The sequence below is a fragment of the Quercus lobata genome, chromosome 10, assembly GCF_001633185.2.
Source record: "Quercus lobata isolate SW786 chromosome 10, ValleyOak3.0 Primary Assembly, whole genome shotgun sequence".
Lineage (NCBI taxonomy): Eukaryota > Viridiplantae > Streptophyta > Magnoliopsida > Fagales > Fagaceae > Quercus > Quercus lobata.
This window is the reverse complement of record NC_044913.1, coordinates 8,959,615-8,981,624: the sequence shown is the minus strand read 5'-3', so window position 1 is coordinate 8,981,624 and position 22,010 is coordinate 8,959,615. Positions and strand designations below refer to the sequence as shown.

Here is a 22,010-nt window from a genome sequence, read left to right as displayed (position 1 = left end):
GGCTCTGATACCAACTGATGTCGCGGAAGCCTAAAGAAAAGCACACACGATGCTTTCTTGATGGAACAGAAACTAAACTGTTAGTTCCTGGTAGTAAACCTCGAATCAAATTTGACCTAAAAAGCATTAAATGCACCTAAAAACAAGGAAATAAATCACCTAAACCTAAAATAACATTTTTTTTACATAAAAATACCAAAAATAATAAACTACAATAATTAAATAATAAATTGTGTCCTACATCAATGTGTGCATAATATGTTGTGGGAATCTCGTTGAGGTGGGATTAGGATTTCCTTGATTCTAAGAGATAAGCTTTGAGATGAATGTGTAAGTTTATGACAATGAAATTATGGATAGTAATAAGCTTTGATTTTTGGTTTGGGTGTTACCAGTATCCAAGTCTAAGCTCCTTCGACTTTAGGCTCTCAGTTCCTCTGCTTTCAGGTAAGGAATAAGTTATATGAGTATTTGGTAAGTCATGAGGTTATTTTAAAGTATATGATGCATTAAAAGGGTTTTTGATTAGAGGTATGGCATATAAGCATGTATCAAACAAAGATATGTTCGTGAGTTATCGAAACCTTATGTATATGATTTAAGCATATTGATGCTATTACTAATTCCACAAACATGATGTTTAAAGAAAACAATAGAGATGCTTTTATTATGAAATGTTATGCAAACAATGAATATCAATATGATGTATAAATATGAAATGTTTCAAGTTATGTCCTCTAGTAATTTGAACTCTGCCAGTAGGGGTTAATTACTGGCTTTCCATGGAAAATGTTATCTGTTTGGCCATTATAAATGGAATTGGCTCTGCTATACCCGCCCTTGTTGGTTACAGCCAACTTGTGGAAGAAGTCAACCAACCCTCATGGTTGAATATATGTATTATGATGTGATCTCAAGAATACCTGGCATTGTTTGGAATGCTGGATACCTAGCACCGTGGTGCTAAAAGCCTCCCAAACAAGTACAAACTTATCAGATATGGACTAACTAATAAGTTATTTATGAACAACTATATTATGTTATTAATCATAAGAGAATGATTTTGTTTAAATGCATTATGAAAAGTTAAAAGCTCTCATGAAAAGAAGTTTATGATGAAAAGAAAAGCTATTCTTTAAAGATAAGAGTTTCTGGAGTTTTTTACTCTTTAAAGATAAAGCTTCTAATGAAAGTACAAGTTTATGTTAAAAAGTTATAAGATATCTGTTCTTTATGAAACGTTAAGTTTTATGACTATGAAAGTTACAATATTTTACTAGAAGAAGTTTATGAAGAAACGTTTTATTATTCTTTAAGATGTTTTTAGTTTAAGACAAGGTTACCAATTATCTGATTTAAGTTAAAATGATTATTTCATAATGAGAATGCATATATATTGATTTTAAACAATCAACATTATATTTGGTGACTTTGTAAAAAATTCAATCCGAAGGTTTTGGTAATATTATTCTAATAAGAAAAAAGAGAACAATTATTTTCCTATGAAGAGCGTGTAAGTTATTATTATGAATAGTATAAAATACTATGCATGAAAATATATTCTCCTATCTGCACATTTATAAAATGAAATGATTTGATTTACATGCATCCTTATTAAATTCTCATGTATCTTACCTTTATTGAGCTGTATAGCTCACCCCTTCCACTCTTTTAGTCAACAGGTTTTAATTTGGAGCAAAGGGAGCCTTAGTTGAGTTTTGGAAGGAGCTAGTTTTAGTTTTAAATGTATAGATCCCAAATTTGTATCTGATGTTTAGTTTTGCGGTATTGTGTATTTTAGGATCTAATGAAAGTTATGTACCTTAAAGTATAAAGAGATGTATTATGTGAAATTCTGAATTTGAATAACTAGTGGATTATGTCAATCTTGGAGAATAGTGTAGATGTTCTGAATTTTAAGTGATAGGTTATATCAGGAAGTAAAGAAACAAGGATGTAAAGTAAGAAAGAGGGAAGCTCTTGTAAAAGTTAAGTTGGTTCTTGTTAATATCAGGTTTAAGCTTGATATTAACATGCCGGTCATAGTCACAAATCCGGGTATCGGGTTTAGGGTGTGACACTGCTATTTCGTAGGAGCCAGGAATATAGATATCATATAAGAGCCTCAGAGTAATTAATTTTTGTGAAATTGTGGACATATAAAAGAATGACTAAAATGTAAAAAGATCCCCTAGGTTTAGGTCATTTGCAAAAACACCCCTTATGGTTCCAATTATTTCTCATAATTTCCTGAGGTTTCTATATCCACCAAATTGACTCTTATAACGAACTTTTTTTAGCTCCTCTGGACAAAAAAAAAAAAAAATATATATATATATATATATGCAACCATTATGTGACCACATTAAGAAGATTCACCAACTAATTTGTGCTACAAGTCATGTGATAGTCACATGATTTTTTTCATCCATAAAAGCTAATAAAAGTTTGTCCCAAGGGTCAATTTGGTAGATATATGACCCTTAGGGTGTTCTCAAGGCTTGTTTTTACAATAGATGCAAACCCCAGGGGTGTTTTTGTAATTTGGCCTAAAAGAATTTGTGAGTTTATAAAAAGAAAAAAATGGTACATAAAAGAAAAATATTTTTAAAATCCAATGTTTCTTTTTTTTTGCCATCATCTTAGTGTTAATTTGACCACTAAGATTTGGACATGTTTAGTCTTTAAATATTGCGCATGCCAACAATGGAAACACACATTTTCTGTAGTTAGTTGACGGGAGGGAGTTTAGGGACTAACTTGACCATAAGTTAAAAATAATATGGAGGAAATTGAATGCCTGAAGAGAGAGAGAGAGACGTTTGCCATATAGATATTTTCTATAAGTGAATTGACGATAGGGATTAACTTGACAATAAGTTAAAAATAACAAGGACCAAATTAACTACCGAGAAAAAGTGAGCACCAAATTGAAAGTAACCCCAAAATAGTAATTTTGCCTAAGTTAAAATGGTAACAAAAAATAGCTAATCCAAATTCCAAATGCACTATTCATATTTGCATAAGCCTTATGCTTTTGGAATTTGTTGAAAAAAGTTTTGTTTACTTTTTGTCTCAACTTTGTTGCCAATAGTTTTTCAAAAAAAAACTTTTTTACTAATAATCTAGCTTATAGCTTCTTATAAATAAATTATTTTTTCTAACATATTTAACATACAAAATACCAAAAATTATATATTTTGATAAATACTATATAAATAAGTTATCGAAAAAAAATAAAACAATTCTCAAATCGACGCACACCGTGTCATGCTACTTCTTTTGGCAATATAAAATAAACTAAGCAGGCACACCTTTTTTAGGAGCTCAATAATAATTTTGCAATCTTGCCCACCATTCAACAGGACATACCCAGTTAGCTCAACTGATAAAATCTTTGATGGTTGAATATATAAAAGATCTATGGTTTAATCTCTGCCTACACCAAAAACCGACTGGTATTTGGGTCTGATAATAAAAGAGCTATCATCAGGAGCGAACACCATAAGTTGAAACTTTCTAATAAAAAAAAAAAAAAAAAGGACATACCTAATGGAAATTATATGTAAGCTTGATCAAATTTTATAATCTCAAGAAATTTAATTGAACTTCTAGTAATTTGTTTTATATTTAAATATTCTAAGCATGTTATGTATGTAGAGTTAATCCACTAATCAGTCTGTTCTCATCTTCAAGTTTCAACACAGTGTTGGTGGGAATATTGAAAGTTGGTTTTAAACTGTGTTGGTGGGAATATGAATTAAGCTGGATACCGCTTTAGCCTATACTTATTACAGAAATGCGTAAGAAGTTTTAGTATACTAATTGTCTATGGGTTGTGTTAATAGGCACTGTAACAATACATTTTTGGATAACTTTTTGGGTAACCTTTTTAGCTTTTGGCAATTTTTCTTTATTTCTTTTGGCAATTTTTCAGTCCAAACTTGCACTCATCTTTTTAAGTCACTCTTACCTCTACTATTCACTGTAAAATATATTTTCTATCCAACTAATCTCATTTACAACACTGTTTCCATACAATGTCCCCACAAATGTGTTTTTTTTTTTTTTTTTTTTGGTTATAAATTGTTGGTCTTTACATGTCTCAGACTTCAATTAAGCTTTACTCTGAAATGGGCTTTCTCAAGCTTCCATTGCTTGTTTTACTTTTCTCGGTTTTTTCTCTTTTGAGTTTCCTAGCACTCTGTGATGACTCAGAGCTCACTGTGAAGTTCTTGAAGACTCCCCATGCATTCTCAAATCTCAACTCAACCGTATTCGTCTTTGAAGTTCTTTTGGGTGGGAGTTGCGCTTGCACCAACTGTAACATCACTTGCAAGGTACGTTAAGCTCTAGCAACGCTTTGAGCAAGTTTTACTTGCCTTTTGTTTCGGGTGCTCTGTTCTCTCTCTTTCTCTCTCCTGAGTTTATATATTTCATGGTTCTTAAGTTAATGTAAGGGAGTTGGTTGATTTAAAGAAGTAATTAGCACGTCTTTCCATTCTGTAAGGATGAAATGAGCTTGAATTTTCTTTTAGAGTTTAGACTAATCAAGAAAACCATTTGGAATTCAGTTTATTCATATGTACATATTTTTGTATTTTTCTTTAGTTGATAATATTATTATAATGAATGATTATTCTTCCTGGTGCCAAGCTAAATTATTGGAATTTTTTTTTGCTTTGTGTATGTGTTTTGCTTTCCACTTCAATAGTAAGTGGGAAGTGAAGAAGCTGCATCATGGTTTGATTTATTGGGAAAACTTTGGTTCTTCTCTTGATGTTCATTTGGCTTGTTCCACAAAATAATAGGTTAATAAACTTGTTTGTGCAGTTGGATGATGGCTTTGGCCGCATTAATGCTTCTCAATGTGAAAATGGGACGGTTTTGTGTGAAGGCTTGCAGGATGGAAATCATAAATTTGAGGTTTGCCCCAACGGGACTCAAGGAGTTGGCTGCAGTAGCTATAACTGGACTGTTGGTTAAGAACCTTCCTTTTATTCTTTTTCTAATTGCTATTATATTTTCTTCAATTACCACTCAACTTCAAATAAGACCTTCTTGCTTGAAAGTCTTCAACAGCTATGTATATGAGGAAATGTTTTGCCTCCCATGAGCTTATATTGTGTTCTTTAGTACCCAATTTCTAAGGTGTTCATTTTTCTGTGAATGGGCTCTACAAAACCCATCTACTCAATTTTCAAATTTCTATGAAATGCATAAATTTTACCTAACTATTCTTATTCTTGAAGACTTAAACACACCCCCACATTGAAGGTTAGTTTGACACTTTATCAAGCCTGATGAAACCAAACTGAGTCTATGATGTTAACAATCTAATTTAGATTTTCTGGCAATCATGTTGACTTGTATTTTGTCTTTACCCATAGCTGATTCATATTATATACCTTAATTTTGCAGATACTGTCCCGCCAACGGCATATATCTCAGCCTCAACACCTTTCACAAATGCTCTGAATGCCCTTATAAATATATCTTTCAGTGAACCCTGTACTGGTGGAGGTTTTGTATGTTCGTCTGTGAAATGCAATGTGAGTAGGTGGCTAACAAACACACACAAAAAAAAAAAAAAAACAAAAAAAAAATCCTCTAAATTGATTTTATGTTCTCTCTTTGGTTATTGCATTATTAATTTATTATGGTGTTTCAGAATTGTGGTTTTGTAGTTAATTTGTTCTCAACCTTTCTATTATTGAAGAATGGCTTAAGTTGAATAACTGAAAAATGTCTTGAAATTCCTCATATGGAACTGTCCACCATGTTAATTAGGTAGATGTGTAAATTGAATTCCATAATCTAGGTTCTCTAACTAGTTATGTTGTATAGACTGAATAATAAACCGAATTCTAACATTTTCATCACTTTTGGAAAACTCTTTACAGCTTTTGGTCGATGGTGCTGGCCAAGTTATGCCAAACTCGCTCAAAACTCTACAGCCAAACCTCCAATATTCTATCCTTGTGGGTTTATCATCCACTGCTCAGTCTGGGCGAGTGATTTTGGTAATGGATAAGAATTTTTGTACTGACAGTGCAGGGAACAAATTTGAAAGAAACAAGAATTCTAATTTCACTCTGCATTTCGGTGAGTCTGGTTTTTATTGCCATGGTTTTTATTGCCATAGGATTTTTTTTTTTTTCCCAATAGGCAATATGTATCATTATTTTCAGGAAGAGTTATAAGTGAAATGTCCTTTCATTGCTATTCTTGTTTTTATCTACCTAATTCCTTGAGCTTTACTTATTGGCAATTTGTATCATATTTAAATTGAATAATCTGGACTGTTTATGTAACTGTCCTTGTCTGATTTGATTGATTGGTTGATTGCTGTTGTTGTCAATGTGTTCTTTACATGCTCTGTTCATTAATTCTACAGATAGACGAAGTATCAACTTTACTACTCACGTTCCCGAAAGGCAACTTCAACTTCATGGTGAAACTAGACTGATACGAGCAACTAATAACTGTACTAAACTAAAGATCTGTTTAACCTTTCCAGAGCCTATTCTCAACACATCTGAAGAAATTAAAAATTCTCTCAAAGCAGAAATTTTATATTCTCTCCAAATGAGTCAGGGCTCACTTCTTCCTCTGGATGACACTAAAAAATATGAAGGGCCTAGCAGATTTGAATTTAAGGTCAGATTGTTCTCACAATCTTATTTTATTTTTTCAGCCATGAGAATAAAAGTTAGTTCATAGGTTAGGAGCCTGTTTAGTTGTCCTATGAATTTGGAATGGCTCATTTATATTTTGTATAATATGTAATGCACAACATCATCTTGAATTGGGTCACTTATAAACATTGTAGCCATTAATTGTATTCGGAAAATAAATCATCTTCAAAAAATTCTGACACGGCTTTTGGAATGGCTCATTTATATCTCTAGGATCTATATTTCTCATACCTTTTCTTTCTTACTCATTTTCACTCTCTCCTTTCAGGTTGCTGGATGTATATCTGACGCGGCTGTAGTCACGGTAAGCGTGGATTCAAACTCTATAATAAGCAGATACAGGACTCCAGTTTCCCCAGTTGAACCAATTACTTTCCTATATGGTATGATTGACAATAGTTTACAAGCGTTACAAAGAGAAAATAAATAATCTGTTTGTGGAATCAAAATTCTGTTTCAATATTCTGTTACTCAACTCTCTGAATATAGAAACTCTTCAGATAGAATTGTTTTACTACAGTTATATATATGCAATTAGGCGTCTAAAAAAAAGATTATATGCAATTAGGAAAGCTTTATATTTAAATGTCTATTTGTAGGGTGTTTCCACCTGATAGATATAAATGTGACCTTCAGATTCTCTGAGGCCTAATGTAACGTTGATTACACTACCTTCCGAATCTCCGAGGCCTTCTGTAATGCTGAGTACACCATCCCATATTTGGACAAGAGAACACAACATCACTATGTTGATCAAATTCGGGAAGCCTGTATTTGGCTTCAACTCTTCTAAAATATCAATCAAAGGAGGGCATTTACAGAGGCAAGTCATTTCTGGTTATCTTCGTGTTTGTATCTATGCATGTTAACCTTACATGAACACAACATCACATTAATAATGCACCCGCACAAATGAGAAACCATGACGTTGACCTTTTTACGAACCAATTTGGGTTCTTGATGGAAATAATATTTCAATTAGTATGGCATATTTACTCTCAACATATTTTCATTTTTTTCCTTTCCAATGATAATCATTAACATTTTCAGCTTTCAAGAATATAGTAAAGGCATATATACTGTAGTGATAAAAGCAGACCAAGATATTGTATCTGTCAATGTTCCCGAAAACGTAACTGGGGATGTTACTGGAAACAAAAATCTGCCTTCCAATGTTCTACAAGTAAGGCACTGTAAGTATTCTTATTCTTTTCTCTTGTTATCAGCTAAATTTTAGTCCAACATCTATGCTCTAGATGAAAATTTTTAGCCCTTTGATTTTCTCATTCATTTACTGATGTAAGGTTTTAAAAATTATATACAGATTCTGTGCCGAAAATAACTCGTGTGATTCTTGGGCTTGTAACTACATCAATTGTGGTGACATTTATTCCTGCTGGGCTCATTACGGTTTCAATAGCAAGCATTGACTCCATTGGGGAATTTTCGAGTCCATTTTCTTCTTTATCTCGTCCTGAGAGTAATCTTTTTGTATGATATCTAACTCAGTTGAACAGTTATTTCATTAATTTATTATTTAGTTACTCCCATGATAATAATTTACACCGGGGATTTTACACCGTGTTAGAAACACAACAGTAAATAAATTGACTTTTTTTTTTTGGGTAATCATAAATCGAAATTAATTCTGTAGCTGGCTGTTATAAAAAGGTAGAGAAAAATCTTACAACCCTTTGAAGTTGAAACAAATTTTTTTTTAAATGACATTATTGAAAAACAATCATGACCCCAAATTTTTGAAGTCGATGTGCACCTTTAACTTTCTTGGGACACCTTGAATAAGAACACCGCACATCATTGGTGATCTCTTCATTCTAAAGTATATTTATTGTCTTTGCAAAGTATTTCATTTATGGTAAAACAAGATCTTTCTGATGTACAATTTAATTTGCTTATTTTTTCTTTGTGGCTGATTCAATCTTTTCCAAGGTTTGAACCAGAAGTTAATCAAACTGTACCTAGCAGGTCATTGCACTATGATTATATATAGCCTCTTGACAATCAAGTAATATAATTAGAAAAACTGTGGAACAAATTAGCCCTTTTCCTCTTCCCATGGAAATAATACACTCCTAGAATAATTTTCCTTGATTTTTATGCATATAATTTAATATATAATTAGACTCTCTGGTTGGTTTTGACCATTTTGGGCCATTGGTTTTGACCAATGGCCCAACTGAAGCCTGTGGAGCCTATTGGTACTTCTTCCAAAGATGGAAAACTAGGATTGACCTCTTTAGAGTGGGATTTTGTGGGTTGGGATTTTATTCTATTATTAGTCACAAACCCGTGTGTTGTGCATAATAATTTTTAAAATAAAATATTATTATAGTCTCTAAACTTTATAAAGGATTAAAAAAAAATAGTTTTATTATATTTTTCATAATCTTGTCTATAACGTTTCTTACCATTATCATATATTTATTGATTGAAGATTGCATAATATGATATGTGAAGATTATGATTTTATATATATATATATATATATATATATTAGGTTAAATGAAATATCAAAAAATGAGATTATAAAATTTCCCAACTTTATTTCTAATATAATTTCTAAATTACTTAAGAACATCTCATTTTTTGTTATGAAAGGAAATATAATTTCCTTAGTTAGAATTTGATTAGTTTTAAGTTTAAAATTTATATTATTATATGTAATTGTTGATTATTGATTTAATTAAGTGAATGTAATGGTTGATTTTATTGCATTATAAAGTTTTCAATGTCCTCCTTACAGTCATCTCTATTTTATTTCTTACTTCTCTTGACCACTTTTTTATTTTCCAAATAATGATTACTAATTGACGTTTGATTTCACTTTTTTTTTTTTCTTCCTTCATTTATTCTTTATTACTTTGTATATTCCCTTGCTAATTGTAATTTTTATGGTTATCAATAAGAAATAGATATCATGGATGACTTAAATAGTTAGATGTAGTTACGTTAGTGGTATGTCAAAAGGTTTTTATGCCGAAGGATTTTTTTCCCTTCTGAATTTTGAAGGAAATATGAAAAACATGTTTCTATTTTGGTTTCAATCAATTAAGACATCCATAATATCTTAACAAAAGCAATAATGAGCCTTAAATTTTTTTTTTTTTTTAATATATGAAGCGGTTAGGTTAGTGGCATGTCAAAGTAAAAATAGATAAATAAATCCATGGAAATGTAAAAGGTCTTTTTTTGAAAAAAGAAATGGTGACTTTTTGAATTGTAGAAATATGATTGTTTCAATTATCCTGTTTATAAATTTCATTATTTAGTTATAAACATCTAAATTAAAGTAGATGAATATATAAATGAAAAATTATATGCAAAGTTACAACCGCACAAGATAAATATGTATAGATTTTTTTTTTTTTTTTGGTTTTTGATTATTCATGAATCATTATTTCATTGTTTACTTATAGATATCTAAATTAAAGTTTTTTTTTTAGAAAAATCTAATTAAAATAGATGAATATGTAAAGGGAAAATTATATGAAAAGTTAAAACTATCCATGATGAACGTTTAACTACTGGTAAATATGTGTTTTTTGAAGACTAAAAGTATGCTTGATTACTTTAGCTGGAACTATATAAATATACAAATACTGTTGTGAGTGATTCCATCATTTGCAAATTATCGAGTTCGGTAGTCTTATAGGATAGATATTTCATTTTGCAAAAAAATTTACATGAACTCTTTTGTGACAACAATTTTTTTTTTTTTTTTTGCCGAAACAAGTTAAGAATATTAAGACTTAAGTTACCACATTTGGTAACTGTAAAATAAGTCAGTGATATAAAAAATAGAAAAGGTTTAAAATTTTTAAAATGCATTTTCAGTAGATTGTAATATAAAACATTTTTTTCTCATTTTTTTCTGTAACTTTTCCTATAAGATCAATATTGTTGACATCCTTTAAAGATGATACATAATATTTTTTAGAAGAAGAAGAAGAAGAGACTACGCTAACACATAATATAAAATAAAACTAGTGTATTTATGATAAAGGTTTTTATTGAAATGATATATAGTAGTCCATATTTTTTTAGTCTCGAATCAAAAAGTTCATTCTCAATAGCCTTTTAAGTCTAAAAATTAATGCTTGGCCTAGGCACATTCAAAAGTACTTTCTAAACTATAAATTATATGACCCTTTTATCACACAAATATTTTGATTTTCCTAAAGGAAGGTAAGTGTGTGTCTAGCCATTTTCTTGATTTGTGTTGCATAATTTAATAGTACGGAGGATGTGACTAGATTTAAATGTTGAATAAAATAAGATAAGAAGAAAAAAGAGTAAAAATAAAATATATAGCAATAAACATCAAATTATCCAAATCATGCTATGTAATATAATAGGAGCATTATATTATTATATACTATATGTAAAATGCGTAGGATAATATTTAATAATCAAAGAGAATAAAAAAGATAACAACTTAAAACACAAAACTAAATCACATCAACCCAAAGTAGAATTCTAATTAACACAAAAGTTCATCAACCTAAAGTATGGATAAAATAAAAAGAAAAAATCAAATTAAGAGAGAGTGAGAGTGAAAGAGAGAGAGAAGTAACATTTTTTGTGTGAGAAAACTATGCATAGAATGGAAAAGAAAATGTCAATTTATAGTAAGATGTTGAGAATAAGAATAGCCAAAATAAAAGAAGATAAAAGAATAAAGAGAGAATGATATTAAGGTAGAAAGTAGTAGGGAGATGAAGAGATAAAAGGGAGCAAGGGAGAGTTTTGGAAAATTAATAATAAAAATAATGGTTAAAAGATATTTTAATTTTTAAATAATAGAGTTTTTAAATTACGAGAAAATGTTTTAAAATATATATAGGAAAAATTGGAAACAAAAAAGATAATAACGTGGCCGCTGACTTGATTCAACTACAACTTATCAAAACTTATGAACTGCGTCATTCTTGTAGAACTAACTAGCATTTTTTTCCTTTTCTCTTTCATACAGAGAATTGTATGCCATCTTCAGGTCTTTGCACTATCTAGATGGTTGGCAGTGAGACTGCCAGTGGAGTATTATGAATTTGCAAGGGGTTTACAATGGAGCATTCCCTACTTTAGTCTTCCGTGGGAATCTGGGCACATTCCCTACACTGTCAAGACAAACTCGAGTCTCCCTGACAACACACATTCCTACATGTCTAAAATTCCTTATTCAGGAATCTTTCCGGGTGAGCAGATGAAACCAAAGAGTTTTAATAGGGCCGTGTTACCGCTGGCTGCAATGGGATATGATTTATTCATTGAGGTCTGAAACCTCTACTTTTTCTGTGACGCTTTTTTTTTACTTCTTTAATCTTATAATGAGTAAATTTTTTGATAGAATGCATTTTACACCTACAGAGACTAGACGCTGAATATGCTTTTAATCCACATATTCTAAATGGGTAAGTTACGAGGACTCTTATTTCTATTTATTATATGAACTTGCATATAGATTTTAGAAACAAAACAAATGGAAAAAATATTCAATACAGATTTATTTTATTTTATTTTTGGGCTTGAAAAATATTTAATATAATGCAAAAAAAACTAATGTAAGTGATGAAGGAATATTTCGTCAATTTTTTTTTTTAAAGTGTTCGATTTAATTTAAATATTTGCTAGTTATCTAAATGTAGGATTTTCTATAGGTTTTATGAAAAATTGAAGTTATTCATGCTTTGAATTATTGCAAATTATTGATCAAACCAAAAGGAAAAACTTGATACCTAGTTTCCTATTATTCATTTCCATTTAATATCTTATACGAGATTTTGCCTCATGTAGGTGGAGGGATTTTTATAGAAGCACGTTCTGGTTAGCTATAATTGGTGGCGAAATTCTGAAATGCAGAGGGGTTATGGAGTACTCACATTCCCAAGATTTGAAATATTCCTTGTAAATCTTGGGCTACCTTGTATTTGTGAGGCCTCTGCCTCTCTAATTAGAGGTAACTTAGACAGTTTGTTTCCTTCCCCACAAATGAATCCTTATCTATGCATTTATCATGCAAAATTAAAGTTTCGAAAGATAATTATGTTGCAATGAAGCTGATGTTTCACACTGTTTGGACGTTAACTCAATTCACTTCTCTGTTCATGACAACCATCATAGCATAGTTATCTAACTGCATCATAACAGAATTTCGCTATCTAAAACCAAGATTCACAATTTTTTGCACATTTACATGCTCTTTGTCATTGGTTTTAATGCTAAGAACTTCAAGCACAGAACTATGTGGCTTAATCATCTCTCACTTTTTTGAATTAAGGAGGAACGGCATTGGGGATTGTTGTTGGCGGTCTGCTTCTGGGTGCTGTGTCTTTTCTACTCCTGGCCTTGCTCTTGTTCCTCTCTAGAGGTATTACATTTGAAAAGCTACTTCAATACAAGGAAGTTCATCAAGAGGGCCGGGGTTTTCACTGGTATCAAGAAATAGTCCGAGTATTTTTGGTTTCTGGTAGGAGAGGCCAGTGGACATGGAAAAACCAGCAGAATTCTAATTATTTAACCATCTTAGGGCCTCTATTTGAAGATTTTAGAGGCCCTCAAATATCCAATCTCTCACAAATTTCTGGGGGCAGATCCCATGCACAAGGTGCAGATCACGAAACTGAAGATGAAGCACCTTTTATCCAAAAGCTGTGTGGAAAACTCAGAATATACTACACATTGCTTGAGTCCGTGAGACGTGTTTTGCTAGGGGTTATGGCTGGTGCCTCTATGGAGAACTCGTCTCCTCAGATTCCCTCCATAATCTTCTTATGCATCACTTGTTTTCAGCTCTTCTTCCTTGTTCTCGAGAAGCCATTTATTAAGAAAAACATTCAGCGGATTGAGTTCATGTCAATTTTCAGTGAAGCATGTATATCTGTTATTTATTTTGTTCTCTCAGAGACAAAAGAATTGAAAGCCAAGAAAGCGACTATAGTTGGATGGCTCATGATTGCAGTTTTCCTAGTGGGATTTTTACCACGGATAATATATGAATTGTGTGCTTTGTATAAACAGATAAAGCTGCTGGACACTGCTGAGAACCGTTTCCTAACCGGTTTGAAGATAGTTTCATTTGGATTAGCTCTGCTTTTCATCTCAGAGGAGTTTTTATTAAGCAGATGGTTCCCCCATTTAAAGGATAATATTGCAGGCTCCAATTCTCAACCAACCTCTGTTGCAGAAAAAGATACAGTTACTCCACGTTTAACTGACAATATTGTAGACTCCAACTCTCAACCAACCTCTGTTGTAGAAAAAGATACGGCTACCTCTACCTCTGATCAAATCAAATCCCTACGTCAGGATTGAACTCAAATTCATATCGTGGATAAAGATAACTTCAGATTATGTAAATCTCTTGTTATACTGGGCTTTTATCAACTGATTGTATATACATAAGTTAATGGGGATGAAGAGACTAGTCCTTCAGCTGAAAGTAACATAGGAACTCTGGGAGTAGGAACAATAACAAGAACTCTTGAAGTAGGAACTCGGGAACAATGGTTCCAGAAAAATCATGGTTACACCAACACCACTCTTTGATTTCTTAGGTGTTATCTTTAGTTGCTTAGTTGTTATTTGTTAGGAGGATAGACTTGTACCCTTTTATCCTTGGCATTGTTTTAGCTTATCATTTATTTTAGTTCAACTCAACTTTATCTCATTGTTGAGTTAGGTTTTCAAGCATGTAAAGCATCTGTAAAAACCTATGAACAATAATAATAGATTATTATCAGAATGTTTATGAGAAAAATCAAGCTTATGAAATTTCTTTGACGTTTACTTGCCATCCATATTTCTCTCTTTTGTCACCATAGCCCCGCTTGTCAAAAAAGGTGCAGCTCGCGGCCGAGGGGTTGTAACAAAGGCTAGCTTTAGTGAAAGATGAAAGGGGGCTCCAAATGATCCATCAACCAGTCGTGCAAGATGGAGTGGGTTCTGGGGCATGCACTAAAGGTAGTGGAAGCCCTACTTTAAATACATCTTCTGATTACAAGCGAAAACAAAGCGGAATGTACTACGATTTAGGAGCCATTTTTGCATTCAAGTGAAATCAGAACACATCATTGGATTACTGGTTTCATTGCAGTTTCTTTATCCATTCCAACCGCGCGCTGATGCTGTGCTTGCTCCACTACTTGTGAGAAGTAATGAGAAATAAGTGATTGCTTAGAACCGTGGAGATGGGGCTGTAACCCTTTTTTATTTTAAGCTGTGACCCATTTGTTGGGCTCATAGGAGTAAAATTTTGGCTCTCTTGAATAGCCATGAAAGTTAGAATTATCAAAAATTACTTTATGCAAAAGTTGGAACTTGTTTGAGTTTAGTTGTATGTGCACATGCGCAAGTATCAAATGTTTTAGTTCTAAAAACTGCAATCATGTATGATCTAGGGAAATCAAGTTTGCTTCAAATCAGATCTGAAAGCTTTATTTTTGACCTGATAAACAAGTAAAGTGGAGTAAAAACAAATTTAGATAGGCCAATTGTAGTTTGATTATCATTCTTGTTTTCTCCGAGTGACAAAGGTTGTGTAAATTCACACTCCCTTCAGCGTTTTGTATTCACTAGTTTTAAAGACCTCAGTAGTTTCCCTTAGTGCAGTCACTAGCTTCCCTTTGTTAGCACTGTATCTAATCTAATATTTGCTAACATGTCAGCACACCAACCATACTCAGCAAGAGACATGGAGCTTGATCAACCATATTTCATTCCTTTACCACATACTAGCATTTAGCCATCTAGGCGTCCAGGTTTATTGTTATTACAAAACAAACATGTAATGTGATCTATTGTCCTTGCTTGCAGTTTCTTCTCTTCACATTGTTCACAGAAACATCTGGTATCTACAATATTCACAGCTGGGCAGAGTTATTGGCAATGGCACCAGCTTCAGTGAGAAGGGGAACAAGCTGGCCTGCCTGGTACTTCTCCATAATAGCTGCAATAACAGGAGACAAAATGCAGAAAAGGGTAATTATTCAGTCTATATATTGTTTTTTCTTAGGGCTTGATAACAAAAGATTCTAGGCATTGATATTCATTAAAACTAAAAAGAAGCAAAGAAACGGGTGGCTTACTATCACAACCACCAATGTGTTTTCCCCCAATAAACACATTGGGCACAGTCCTCTGACCAGTCCACTCTGCTAGAGCCGATTGAATGTCACTTCCATCACCTTCAAAAAGAAATACATCAAAAACGTAAGTTCCTCAAAAATATGGTAGTGCATAGCTATTAAGTATCTCATTGTTATGGAAACAGAGCAGCGGACAGGCCATTTGAGCTAGTCCCCCTTATAATGAGGTGGAGGGGGTTTCAAAACCTAGCAGGCTTTCAAGAGTCTTGTAGCTCAACTAATACTTCTTGATGTTTTCAATGAAGATGTCTGTAGTATTAATCCCCCATTCTCTAAAATTGAATTATATATAATAATAAAAAATCCCCCTTTCTCAACATTGAATTATCTGTAAAAATAAAAAATAAAACATGGAGGTGCAGGTGGTACCAATCCACACACACAGAGTAGCTCAATATGGATATTAAATTGATCGTGCAGGTAAGAATAAGATGGATGCGAGTATTCATAGTAATTGAACAATACTTAATCTTCAGAACTTTCTGATTAGTGTCAAGTATTTGTACCCTCATTTTGCTATTAGAGAATGAGCTTTGAAGAACTCAACATGTTTGCAAATAATTGCATAAATATCACACGACTCAGAATATATAGTGTAACTTACAACTCTATTTTAACAACCACAGCTGCTATAATGTATTCCATTAAATGAAACATGTATGATAGCTGTTACACAAAATTCTTAAGTCTAAAACTCTCATATCAATTTGAACTCAAAATCCCACAACGGCCTTTTAAAAACAAAGCATCTGTAAATCCAAAGATGGCAACAGAAGCAGTTACCCAAATTTCCTCACAAAGTGCATTGTAAGATAGCAAGGTAACACATAGAAAAGACATTTCATAACAAGCATTGTAAGATAGCAAGGTAACACATGGAAAGGACATTTCATAACAAAGGCAGTAATGGACTAATTAAGCATCAACCAGGACATGTTATTACTATAGCTACAGCCTACAGAGATAGAGAAATTACAAGAGTAATATGAAACACTTACGTTCCTCATCCAGCTCAATAATCTTGTAACTTGCTCCTAGCTGTGTGAACAGCTGCTTGACCCTCTTGCAATAGCCACAGTAAGTTTTACTGCGATTTTATGAATTCCAAACCCAATTAGTACATAGCTACAGAGGATAACAGAATCTGAAGATAACTAAAACCAAACCCTCATATTATGAAGGCAGTGACAATATATATAAAAATAAAAAACAAACATTGAAGACAGTGACAAACATTTACAGTTATTGCATAAACAAAAACTGGTGTGAATGTGAAAAAAATCAAAAGTAGACACCCCAAAATCAAACTATAATTAGCTTTCCAAGACTTGACCCCTTGTTCACAATACTCAAAAGTCTTTTGAATATGACTATATCATTTATAATATGACCACAACTTTTGTGCCGCATGAACCCACTTTCTCTAACAATATAAGCATATTCTTACATGGAAATTCTCGTTCTATACATTAAAATTTTAATATAAAAAAAAATTGAAAATACCCATCATCCAGTTCCCAAAAAAACATAGATTCAGAATTGCTAAAAGCACAAACTTTATTAGGTAGTGAAGAATATATATATATATATATATATATATATTTAATAATTTAAATAGTGTGCATGTTTTGGTGGAGAGAGGTATAAAAGAAAACACAAAAACCTGAAGACAACAACAGGATTGGAAGACACAATCTCCTTAGCCTTGTTCAACGCCATTTCTAGCTCTTCTTTGCTTATTTTTGAGCTGAAAACCGATCCCATATCTTTTTATTTGTATGAGAGAGAAAGAGGTTAGAGAGAACAGGTGTTGAAAGCTTCTTTGGTTTGGTTTTTCGGTGGCAAAGCTACAAGAACCACAGGTGTTAAATTTTGAAACTGTTTGCTGACAATGAAATGAAGGCCGATTTTTTCTGGATAGCTAGCTTCGATGGTCAACCGTATATGGTAAGAGAGAGAGAGAGGTTTGTTTTTTTTTTTTTTTATTGCGTCGAATTCTTTACTGCTATTTCGTGTTTTTTTTTTTTTTTTTTTTTTTTGAGATTCTATTTCGTCTTTTCTAGAACTATTCTATTACCACCTTTGCGTTGTTTTTACGAAACGTATTTACTAATTTTGTTAAGGATAAGGATTGCCCTGTCGCCTTATTAGATACATTTTTGGTAGCAATCTGAAAAGGTTGGGATGGAAAATCTAATCTACTGCGGCGACAATTTTTTTTTTTTTTTTTTTTATACAAACAAGGGTGTTCAGAAATTTTTGAGTATACGGCGACATTTCTTTTAATAATGTAATCATGTAATATTGGGATTTAGTGACCATTTGAAATGCACTTTTTAACCAATTTATTACTTAGTTTTTCTACTATTATAAGTTTCAACTTTCATATGAGTCACCTATTTATTTTATATAATCTAGCTTATTTTCAGACTATTTGTGAGTTTCATCTCACGTGAGTCACCTACTTATCAGCAAAAAGATTGCAATATAAAGAATTTGTAGCTAATAATGGGGTAAGTTTGACATTATATGTTCTTCTTTATATAAAAAGAAAAAACATGTTAAAAATCGTTTTCATCTCTTATCACTGGAATAGTCAGTGCAACCAAATGTGAAAATTATTTTTTTGGGTTGCAACCAAACAAACAAGGGAAGATGAAATCATTTTTGACAAAACAAAAACAAAAACAAAAACAAAAATGTACACCAACACAAATAATCTTAGATACCAATGCTCCTATTAAGACAACACCAAAGAAAATGGTGAAAATCAAGAAGATCTCATCCCATTTCATTCATATGATAGCATCTAACTTGTAACCTCCCTCAAAAAAAAAAATTAAAAATTAAAAAATTAAAAAAAAAAAAAAAAAAAAAAAAAAAAACAAAAACAAAAATTACACCAAAACAACTAATCTTGGATACCAATGTTCCAATTAAGACAATACCAAAGAAAGTGGCTCAAATCAAGAAGATGGATTTGGATATATCCATTTTCTCGAAAATTTCTTCCCATGAGTTTCAAAATTGGAACACTTATTTACCCTTTTAAACTCATTAACCCACTACTAAAATTGTGTGTAGTACAACCTTATCATGTTTTTTTAAGGTGAGTTACACATTCATAAATACCCAATGATACTAACAAGTTAGAATAATAAAAATAAATTTATTATTAAAAAAAACAATAATAAAATAAAATAGATGACTAGGAAAAAAAATATTATACACATTAGAAAAATATCAAAAATAATGGTTGTCGACCAACAACCCACCAAACAAGTCAACCAAAAACCCACCAAACAACATTCTCAAAAAAAAAAAAACCCCACCAAACAAGAGTGAGGGCGGATTATACGTTCTTCATCTCTTTCAACACACCGGTAATCAAATATTGGGGACTTCATCTTCCAAAAAATTTTCATTAATTTTAAATTTTTTTTTAAATCAAATAAATCATTCATGGCTAAAATCACTTCATATTATGTATTAGATACTTGCTGGGCTTTTATATCTATAGCAGCAACGAAAAGCAAACATAAGATAGTAAGAGCATTCTCATTAAGGTGCAAACTATTGCAACAAACAGCTCAATACCTTTTATGTTTGCTTTGCTACGGATACAAAAGTCTAGCATCTAATAAATAACAGAAAGTAAATTTTAAAAAATAAAGATTTATTTCCTTTTTCTTTAATTCAAAATTAATTAATCTTTTTTGAAAGATGAAGTCACCATTATTCACTAATAAATTAAATTTAAGCATTGAAACCCATCACATCACTCCAATGTTTGATCATTTCTCAATATATAATCATATCCACTCTCTCCAATATTTCCTTCAATAATTACGAAATTCAAAAACTTCTTAATTATTTTTTATTCCATGTCCATCACTAAAACTGCGTGAGGTCTAAGTTTTTTAAGATTTTCAACAATCAATGAATATGGTACACCTTCATAAATAGCAGTGATACTAATATGTTAGAACACCAAATTTAAATCAATTAAAAAAAATAGAAGATTAGAAAAGTCAATTGTGACAAAAAAAATATATGAAAAAATCTATATGAAATAAAATAAAATAAAAACTAAAATCCAAATACATCATATTAGAAACATAACTAAAGTAAGGTCCCCACCAACCAACACCGCAACAACTAATGCCTTATGAGAGAGTGAGTAGATTATATATTCTTCATCACTTCAAATATACTGATAACCATCAATGTATACAACTCTTTTGAAAAGTCCTTTCAAAATAGTATAATATCGATCTGTTGGAAGAGATGAAGACAACATAATCCACTCACACTCTCGTCAACCACACTGGTTGTTGCATTGTTGCATTGTTGGTTGATAACCATTACTTTAGTTATGCATTTTAGTTTTTCTATTTCATATCGTTTTTTCATTTTTATTTTTGCCACAATTAAACTCTTTTTTTTTAGTCTACTATTTTTTTTAATAATAAATTTAGTTTTTGTGTTGTAACATATTAAGAGTATCTATGAAGGCATACCTCATCTGACCAATAAAAAAAATTTAAAACTTCAACCCCACACAATTTTATTGGTAGAAGAAAGAATCAAGAATAGTTTAGAGGTTTTCGAATTCCGTGATTCTTGAGGAAGAAACTTTGGAGAAAAAGGATATGGTTAGAGATTGATCAAAGTTGAAGATAATGAATTTCAATACTCAAATCTGCTATCGAATTATTGGTGGTGAACGATCTCAACAGGTAATTATGCTAAGAATAGTTTTAGACTTTTAGTACTTACATTAAGAAGACTTTTAGTACTTACATTAAGAATGGTTTTCTTTTGATACCAAATCAAATTAATTTAACGAGAAATAAGTTAGTAAAAAGATGCAATCATTTCTATATTTAATAGTTTAATTCGTAATTATCTATACTACTATTTAAGGAGCTTTCCCTATTTGAGTATTTATTGTTTTGGTCCAAAATGTCCCTACACTTTTATGTTTAAGTAGAGACAAAACTTCCACTAAAATATTGCCTAAAAAATAGAGTCACTTTTTTATTGATTTCCAAATTGTTTTATCCACTTATAAATTAAATTTTCAAAATAAAAATTATATATAAAAAATAAAAATAGGTTTTTTTTTCTGTAAAATAGGACCACAAAGCCCAACATTTTCACTTTTTTTTTCTTCTCCTTTTTTTCCCTTTATCAAGACTTAAACGTTTCTCTCTCTCTTTTTCGGTTTCCTTTCTTCTAAATTCTAATCTCACGGTTTTTTTTTATTTTGGTTTTTGTTTTTATTTTTTCAAATCTCTTCTTCTTTATTTTTGAATTATTAAAAAAAAATGTGATTTTTAATGTACTCCCTTTTTTTATTTTTAATGATTTATTTACTTATTTATGTTGGTATTTGAATTGTTTTCTTTTCACATCTGTTTGTACTGCTTTTTTTTTCATATTTTAATAAATGTATTTTCTATGTCCAAAATAAAAATCACTATGTGTGTGGTTTAATTGGATGAAAGAGAGAAACGTCTCAAATTAAGATGAATGGAAAATTATGACACTAAACCCAAAAATTACATACTCTTCAAAGTATCCATATGGATTCGGGTCCTACTAGCTGGATTGAATACTCTTCTACTCATTGGACTGCAACGATATGGCGTAAGTAGGCTAGCAGTGACTAATATATTTAGCTCCAAGCTAGTTCTATCTACCTATCTTAAATCTTTCTTGTGATTTTACAGTTCTAAAGTGGGTACGTATATTTATGGTTGGTAGATAAGGAAGCTGGAGGGTGTAATAGGCTTGGGTTGGTTTGTAATTTTTGAAAGATGCTTTATGTTGGTGGGGCCACGGGTTGGGCTTGTTGTAAGCTTGTGTGAATTTTCCAGTTGGGCTTGGAATTTTAGTTGGAATGGAGGTTTGTGTCTAAGGGTGATTGGGGTTTGGGCTGGTGCGATGGGTTCAGATGGGCTGAAGGCTTAGAGCTGGATTGTTTCCATTAAGTGTGGCCTTCAAGGTTTCGGGTTGGGGTTGATTGATCAGATTGGGCCCAGGTTGAGCTTTGGGCCTGGGTTCACGGTTTGGACCAGGCTTGACCCGGTCCACCATTTTCCTAATAAACTACTTCCACCAATCAGGACCTAAGACAAATCTG

The 22,010-nt window shown here is 31.7% G+C and overlaps 2 protein-coding genes across 2 annotated transcripts; one reads left to right on the top strand and one right to left on the bottom strand.

Moving 5' to 3' along the window:
- The first annotated feature begins 3,905 nt into the window (after positions 1–3,905).
- Positions 3,906–14,542, top strand: LOC115964305. Its single transcript, XM_031083643.1, has 14 exons — positions 3,906–4,340; positions 4,834–4,981; positions 5,422–5,552; positions 5,904–6,105; positions 6,398–6,660; positions 6,967–7,081; positions 7,335–7,521; positions 7,749–7,891; positions 8,023–8,189; positions 11,692–11,991; positions 12,087–12,130; positions 12,513–12,558; positions 12,591–12,675; positions 12,997–14,542. The coding sequence occupies exons 1-14, from the start codon at positions 4,101–4,103 to the stop codon at positions 14,028–14,030; spliced, it is 3,105 nt and encodes a 1,034-aa protein (XP_030939503.1). The 5' UTR covers positions 3,906–4,100; the 3' UTR covers positions 14,031–14,542.
- Positions 14,543–15,415: 873 nt separating this feature from the next.
- On the bottom strand, positions 15,416–17,818 carry LOC115963101 (glutaredoxin). The gene is made up of 4 exons (XM_031081993.1): positions 17,526–17,818; positions 16,861–16,949; positions 15,803–15,901; positions 15,416–15,663 (listed from the first exon to the last, which is right to left on the bottom strand). Exons 1-4 carry the CDS (start codon positions 17,624–17,626, stop codon positions 15,578–15,580), a joined length of 375 nt encoding a protein of 124 aa, XP_030937853.1. The 5' UTR covers positions 17,627–17,818; the 3' UTR covers positions 15,416–15,577.
- Positions 17,819–22,010: the final 4,192 nt, after the last annotated feature.